Source organism: Triticum dicoccoides, chromosome 2A, assembly GCF_002162155.2.
Source record: "Triticum dicoccoides isolate Atlit2015 ecotype Zavitan chromosome 2A, WEW_v2.0, whole genome shotgun sequence".
Taxonomy (NCBI): Eukaryota; Viridiplantae; Streptophyta; class Magnoliopsida; order Poales; family Poaceae; genus Triticum; species Triticum dicoccoides.
Genome location: NC_041382.1, coordinates 78214011 through 78222241, shown reverse-complemented (window position 1 = coordinate 78222241; position 8231 = coordinate 78214011). Strand labels below are relative to the sequence as shown.

The 8231-nt window shown below is 42.2% G+C and overlaps 1 protein-coding gene and 1 pseudogene across 1 annotated transcript; both read left to right on the top strand.

Moving 5' to 3' along the window:
• Positions 1-866: 866 nt before the first annotated feature.
• LOC119353402 lies at positions 867-3138 on the top strand. Its single transcript, XM_037620030.1, has 3 exons — positions 867-1725; positions 1876-2123; positions 2225-3138. The coding sequence occupies exons 1-3, from the start codon at positions 870-872 to the stop codon at positions 2912-2914; spliced, it is 1794 nt and encodes a 597-aa protein (XP_037475927.1). The 5' UTR covers positions 867-869; the 3' UTR covers positions 2915-3138.
• Positions 3139-4373: 1235 nt separating this feature from the next.
• LOC119357634 lies at positions 4374-6457 on the top strand (annotated as a pseudogene).
• The last annotated feature ends 1774 nt before the right edge of the window (positions 6458-8231 follow it).

Below are 8231 nucleotides of genomic sequence, written 5' to 3'. Positions count from 1 at the left end.
GACGGCGGGGGCAGCCCGTGCTAGTTTTTTTTTCATTTTTTTGTAAAATATATTTAAATTTGAACGAACTCGCCGATGTTTGCGTTAAACTTGAGCGTGTTTGCGCCGTATTTGACTTTTTCAAAAAAAACGTGGGCGCCGCGACTGGGGGCATCACACCCCCAGTGCACAGTTTAGCGCCGGTGCGCCCTCAGGGGGGATTTTTAGCCCCTCTCGGGGGCCCAACGCTGGAGATGCTCTAACGCAGAGAGAGAGCGGCGGCGGCGGTGGTGAGTGGCGAATCTTGGAAGAAAATTGAGGGCGGGCTCAAAGTAACGATGTGAAAAAAAATACTGACTCTCAATTCTTTTTTTCAAAGAAGGTCAAAATTTGCCAGAATACTACTGAAAACATGTACTGTGCACTAGAAGTGTTTCAGAATTTTTTCAAAATATAAAATTTTGAACCAAAAATTGGTTATGTTTAGCAAAATATGGTATCTCAAAATCTTGCAACCCAAATTACCTCAGAATTTCCCAGATACTACTGGGCACACATAGTATTTACTGTAATTTTTTGGAATTATTTGAAACTTATCAAATGTTAGACTTTAGCAAAATTGCCATGGTTCGAACTATAATAATATAGTAATGGTAGCAGCCTCGTGCGTGCTCTCTGGGACGATGGAAAGCAGCAACGGCCTCGTGCGAGCGAGCCAGCGAACAAGTGGTGTGGGGCTGGGCTGGAAACATCAAACGTTTGGCTGGGCTGGGCCTTAAGTGTAGTATAAAAAAAAATTGGCAGCGCTGGAGGGCAGGCTCGAGCCTGCTAAAGCCTGCCCTGTAGATTCGCCACTGAACACCCGTATCCCCACCACCACAAGAACTGCGATGGATGGCGGCGGCGGCGTCGGCGGCAGCGGCGGCGGCGAGTATGGCAATCTCAACGACCCCATCCCTTCCCCCACAAGATCTGCGACGGCGGATGGCGGCGGGGAAGATGTCGTGGAGGGGAGCCCTCCGCCGTTCAAAATCCGCAAGCTGGGCTCTCCGGGTACGAGTTCAATTCTCGCTGAGGATCAGAGTGGGGCCATGGCTGCCAGGGACGGCAAGATCGGCGTCGAGCGGATGGATTCGGAAGAGGCCATTGAGTCGATGGCTGCCAGAGGCGGGCATGTGGATACAGAGATGACCCAATTCAAGTATGGCGAGGTTGCGGATGAGGAGCTTCGGAAGGACAAGATGAACGGAGGCAAATCAAAGCAGCAGATCAAGAACCCGGAGGAGGGGGATGTGGAGATGGACCTAGGCAAATCAAACTCCATTATCTCTGAGCAGGAGATCAAGGAGCTCTGTGCGCAGATGGACGAGATGGTCGCTTTTATGAATTACAGGATCATACCTTCAGCCCCACTCATCTGCAGCAGCAGCAGCAGCAGCAAGGAGACGAAAGATGAACATGACAAGGCACCACAGTCGGGGATTGACGGCATCTTACAGCGGCTAGCTGATGTGCGCCGTGACATGTCCAAGCTCAAATTGGAACTGACCCCTTTCCGGCACAAGTATCCTTATGAGAAGGTGCTGACTTCTTCAGAGGAGAGGGAGAAGAGGCTCAAGTCCAGGCTGGAATATGAGAAGATGGATAATAAGGAGAAGGCCAGGAGGCAGATGGAGTTCGACGCGAGTGACTTCGAGGGCTACTGTCAAGGCTTGACATCTTTTGTTGAACACTTTGAATTCATAAGTAAGATATGGCCAACACTCCTAGTTAATCACACAGCAGTGTTCGTTCTCTAATTGCCAACCAGCAAATTCCTTCCTTGTAGCAAGTACCGATTCATGGTTTATTAGGATCGATGTACACTAACTTATTTCTGTTGGCAAAACTCTGCAGCCCTAGTGAGCCCCATGCACTTTACACACTACACGCCCAGACAGATCCCACACCATCTTGCTACCTACGGGACCACCTTGCAGATCTTGTCTTTTAAAATTGCCAACATCGATTTGGACCTCAAATGGCCACTCCTGGAATGGCCACTCCAAGTGTATGGTGTCGTCGCCGCACGAGACAATGTGGATCGTAGACGCAATATTCTCTTCTTGAGGGAAAGGGGGAACTTCCAAGAGATCACCCAAGAAGTAAGCGCCTGCCGTATTCTATTAAATATCCTTTTATATCCTCATCGTCTCATATGTCTTAGTTTGTTGCAATTAAGCATGTGTAATTATGATGCCTGCAGAAACCCTTCTTGTGCTTGACTGGCCCATCTCGTGCAATTTTGGCCAAGGACCCTGTTGACCTCGAAGTCCAACTAAAACTTAAAGGCCCAACAGAGTCTGAAGACAGAGTGTTGATCACTAAAAGATGCCAGTACAGTGGCTATCATACCGATAATGGTTTATATACTCTTACCTTGAATAACCGCCTTTGCACAACAGAGTTAAGCCTGCAGCAACTGTACTGTCAATCAGTCCAAGCAACTTTCTTGCATGTCGGTGGCTTTGTTAAAGGCAATACATCCCCTTTCATTCATGGAGGCCGAGTTGCCTGCTCCTCACCACCTCATGGAGGCCAAGGAACTGCCCCGCCCACCCAAGTTGTGTTGCTTGATTCTCGTCATTGTGATGGTGGGAAGATGCCAATAGGCGAAGAAGATGGTTACCTTGATCTGTCAAGGCATTTTGTTTCTGTTGAATTAAGGAGAGTTAGAGACGTTTCTGAAGAATTGGAAGAAACCTTGAATGTTTTCATGGAAGCCTACTCAGACTCGACTCCAGACTCTCCTCCTAAAGTTTCTGCGAAAGCTGATTTCATGGTCAAGCCTCAGTATTGCGGCATAAGTGAACATGAATGTGTCCTTGCCGGCTCTACGGTGAAGATTACCATTGCTTGGTCACCTATTCTTCGAACCAACAAGGTTATTCTATGAGTGGGATATATGTTTGACAGTGCTCGGGCGTGAATGTTATGAAGTATACCTATTATATCTATCTATTTCTCTGGTTTGACAGTAGTATTTTGTCTGTTCAAGTATTTGATCAGCTATGTAAGATGTTGACCTATTGTTGTATCGATCTGCTATGTAAGATTTCGACCATGTGCGTATCGACTCTGTTTTACAAGTCATCTCTTGATGTGTTTCTACTTTCATTACTGCTTTAACGTGTAAGTCATGCTGTGGGAAGTATTTCTGATTTGACAGTTAAGCAGGCACATTATGCAAAGAGTCTGGAATATTTTGTTAATATGCCATGTTACTCTCCCTAGTCTAGAATAATATTTGCTTTCATTCTGTTACGACTAGATTCAGATGGATAAGCTCTGCTGGGAACTTGAGTTGCAGCAAAACACTCAGTTTTCTTTTTTGTCTTGATTAAAACCTCTGCCCAGTCAATGGGAATATGGAATGTGTGTCACTGGTGACGTGGCTTCAGTTGTACACAGTATGAAGCCATGTTAAGTTGCTCATGAACTACTTATCAGTCCTGTTTAACATGTGATCAACTTGGTGCACAGCTATTTTGCAGAATGTTGTGACAGAAGAATGCTATGAAGTATGGTATGATACCCTTTGCCCAGCTATATCCATCTACTTCTGTTTTGTCAGTACATGGTTTGTTTGTTCATGCCATGGTTTGATGATGCTACCTTTCATGAGGTCGGTTGAGATTTTCTCCAAAATATTGATTGATTGATAGCAAAGTCAAACCATCAATGACCACGAAAGTTACTCTGTTCCATTACATCTTATTCATGTGATACTTTCTTGCTTTTCCTTGCCAGATTAATCAGAAATCAGAAAAATGTCGATGCATATTGAAGAAAACAAGACAAGGTCGTTACCACAAATTGCATCTGTGAGAGGTCTCATTCTATACGTTTAGTTTTGAATGCTTGGAAGCCATTGGATTTTTATAGATGAAGTTGAGCTATTAGGAATCCGTATATGAGCTCTGTTTAGAGAGAGCCGCGACAAGGATGACTTGAACGTTTTTCACGCTCGGTTTTGAGTTTTTCATGCTCGGTTTTGTTAGACACAGATGACTTGGAACATTTTTCACGCTCTGTTTTGTTAGACAGAGATGACTTGAACGTTTCATGGAAATTTGAATGTGAAATCTCAAACAATTTTCAAGAAGAAAGATTAATGGCATGGTTTGATGCCGCGTGATTGTGAGATCCTGTCGAGAAGATCAAAAGAACGCACACAGAAAACAACCTGCCGAAACTATGTACCTTTCATGAGGTAAGTTGAGATTTTCTCCAGAAGATTGATAGATTGGTAGCAAAGTCAAACCATCAATGACCATGAAATTATTCTGTTCCATCACATCTTATTCATGTGATGTTTTCTTGCTTTTCCCTGCCAGATTCTTGCGAAATCAGAAATGTCGATGCAGATCAAAGGGAAGAAGACAAGGTGGTTACCACAGATTGCATCTGTGAGAGCTCTCATTCTCCACTTTTAGTTACTTAATACTTGAAAGGCATTGGATTTTTATAAACATAGTTGAGCTTTTAGGAATCCGTATATGAGCTCTGCTTAGAGAGAGCCACAACCTAGGTTAGAGCCCTGATGTTGGATAGTACTGAGCCAATTGGCAGTTTTGTAATGTGTGAGCAAATGCCAACAAATGATACTGTGATAGGGCCAATTTCCCTTACCTGATTTTATTTATAATCTGAATAAATAGGTAGGGGCAATACATTACCCAACCCTCTATCGATCTGATATGGTATCCAACTTAGTGCGTATTTGCACATTACTCAACCCTCTATCGATCTGATATGGTATCCTACTCCTGTGTTAGGGACACTTGGATGCAGACCTGAATGAGACTGGGAGAGTCAGCCAGCTGTTGTGGGATTGTATGGCTCCCTTGTATTACTACAAGACATTTAGAGTAGCATTTTTTATGTGGAAACTTCAATGTCAAGGTTGCTCGTTGGCTGTCTGAAGAAGCCAAACCAGCTGCCAGATACTCATCCGAGTTGAAGCTTGACACCAGACACTGCAAGAACAATAGCAAAAATCTGCAATTTGCCCAGTGTTCATTCACCTTGACCCTTTCTGCTATTCAAACATTACAGCCATACACCATGTTGTTTCCATGTAATTTGTGCTAAAAATTTGTTTGATATAATATTAATGAACAAATGAGAAAGCAATTTGCATTGTAGGTTGTGTTTGATCCTGCACTTAGAGAAAGGCACATAGGAGATGTGCAGGGCCTGACGTTTCAAGATGCTGCCAAAGAAAGACCAGAGGCTTACAAAGCTTTTATGACCCATAAGAGAAGCGTGAGCATTCATATTTTTCTACTTCTGAGAAAATGTTTTATCAGTTGATTTCTTTAGTTGAAAGTCGATATTAGTTCACTGACTACTTGGAAATGTTGCAAATGCATGGTTGGTTGTAATCGTAATCTTAAGATGTCACAAGTAGATATGCATAGATGCTACATCATTCAATGGCCTAGAGTCAACCATTTTGTAGGCTTGAATATGTTGAACATGGATTGATCTTCCAGTGGAAAAATAATGTTCACTTAATATGATGTGCTCCTAGTCCTAATGAAATGAGGTATCAATGCAAGTCACTGTTTTGGTACCCTGCCAAATAAGTGCAGCTGCTTCTGAGGGAGACTTGACAGACAACCAGCTCTGCCAAATCATACTATCACTTGTTATTATGAACTTACACACGCAATAGGTTCATAGGTTTGTACATGAAAGACCAATTTTTATTCTAGGCCGATTATTATCATACAGGATGCCCATACAGCTTCTCTCTAACGGTCTAACCTGCTGTATGCCTGAATCAGTGCTTTGATGCTAACAACTGCTGTTTTTTTCAAGACATACCTGCATGCATTAGCTTGTCTTGAAAGATTTGTTTTCTGAATTGGCTTGTCCTTTCAGGGTGGTGGAGAGAGTCTTGATCAACTATCAGAGCGATGTGTCTCGTGCCTGTATAACAATATAATAACATAGTCGAGAAACATAAAGGTAAGCTCCAGGCTTCAGACTTTTCCCCGCAAAAAGCAAAACAAAACAAAACTGTGGGCTTCATTTTTACTTCGACCTATAACTGGTGAATCAGACTATTACTTTGTAAACTTGACAATCTCAAAAAAAAAAAAAACTTGAGTGCTTGCTCAGCACTTATCAAAAGGAATGCTATTCAAAGGAGGAGGTGGCTTAACCTGGCACCGTTTGGTTACCTGCATGATATTTGCTTACTTGCCTATGACCTTGTGAGTATTATTTCTGAACTTAAATTTCTCCTGCACCAACAGGAGAGCGAGTTAACCTGGTCTCCCATGGCGGAACCATCAGAGAGCTCTACAGGCATGCCAATCCCACGAGACCGCTCCATCGCAAAGAAGATGTTGGCTCTAAAGGTGACATGGAGTTGAGTGTGAAGAAGAATGCCCAAAGTATGCGGCAGATGGCGGCTGCACCACGCTGACTATCGCCGGCACAACACCTTGTTAGAGGATGCTGCTTCTGGCGGCGCACCAACTTTAACTTGGTGCGCAGCTATGCTGCAGAATGCTGTGACAGAAGAATGGTATGAAGTATGATTATGATACGTTTTTACCCAGTCATATCTATCTATTTCTGTTTGGCCATAACTTATACTACTAGCTATCATGCGTGGCGTACAGCCGCGTACAGCGCTGGTGGGTTTCTGTGGAGTGTTGTGCATCTGGTTCGGTTCATCTTTCTTTGTACTAGATGACTCGTTGCGCCAAATGGCGCAAAGACCTGTTTGAAAACCATGTTCGTGTTGATTTTTTTTACATTATTTGATAACTTTATGTTTGAGCAAGAGTAAAGATCATGTGAAACCATAAGTGTTGCTAAAATTAGGATTTAGCCAAGTAAAAAAAAGGTTTCACCAATGATACCAATTTTACCTATTTTAAAGGCAAGTCCTGAGGTAGATAGCACAAAAAATTGACAAAGGAAGAATACATTCAACATAAGATACTATTTCTAAAATCGAAGGACATCATATACATGAACAACATCAGATTAAAGATAAGTATGGATCTTAATCTTATAGAACCAAATTAAGTAGAACAAAATAAAAAATGGGGACCGTATATCCACACTAAGAACCAAAAAAGGACAAAATATATGACCAAATAGAAGTGTACACCACAGTACTATTCTCACCAGCATCGTTCAATTTTAAAAAGTAAAAAAAAACATCAAACATGGGAAGCTTACCGCCCATCCAAAAAATCATCGTACTCATGGCTATCATACATCATATAACATTTTTACTGAGAAGCCACTATTGAGAAGCCATGTGACAATTAACTACTGCATTGTATTTCCCATCACACAATGGACATACATAACTATCCCATATGAACCCAATCAGTACTTTCTCCAGTGGCTATTGCCGACAAAATTGGAGCTTCTCATGTACACCGGACAAACAAATGAAACTGTAGTTTTAGAGGTATTTTGGATTGACTGAAGCAAACACTCGTCATAGCACAAAGATCTGTTCCAGCCTCTTGCTGCAGCCTAACACATCTGAAGTGCTTTGAAATTACATAAAAACTGAGTCAATAAAAAAAAGAGCTATAAAGGCAAAATATTCACAATCTTTTGTAACACCCAAAACACTTCGACTTTGCTCACTTCTATATGCAAGTAAATAGGAACACAATGAAGCAAACAAAAACATGAGAAAGCAAACAATGACGGGAAGTGCTTAGGTTTTGTTGCTTAACTACTACCGTATGTTGTGGTGTTATTCTAGGCTGAGCATGGTCGGTTGAAGTATAATCATTCCTGCTTCTAGAGAGAGTGACTCAGATGGGGATGCAGAGTATGGAGAAATAACAGTGCTCTGCTTTTTCATTTTTTGTATCTGCAGTTTATTTTGTACAGAGGTAAGGCAGGCGCACAAACTCCTTGCCGTCTTGTCCCGCAGCTGCAATGACGGCGAGGACCTCCACGTGGATTGAACCAATAATGCCAAACACCATCAACCTAGATTATAAGTCAGATGCTCAAACCTACCAAACCTCCTGCAAACAAATAAAAGTGAGTTAATGAGGACATTGTGGTTGATTTGATCTAGATGAAATAGATAAAGAAAAAATGGCACATGCCAAACCGAGTAATTATTCTGCTATGCGTAATGTGGGATTTAATATAAATGGACCAAATTTATTTGAGCCTACAAATCAAAATCCTGATATATGTCACACAAATTACAC

Coding starts and splice junctions, on each gene's coding strand:
- LOC119353402 (XM_037620030.1), top strand. CDS start 870: ATGGATGGCGGCGGCGGCGTCGGCGGCAGCGGCGGCGGCGAGTATGGC. Junction 1,726..1,875: donor TGAACACTTTGAATTCATAA/GTAAGATATGGC, acceptor AAAACTCTGCAG/CCCTAGTGAGCCCCATGCAC. Junction 2,124..2,224: donor TCCAAGAGATCACCCAAGAA/GTAAGCGCCTGC, acceptor TGATGCCTGCAG/AAACCCTTCTTGTGCTTGAC.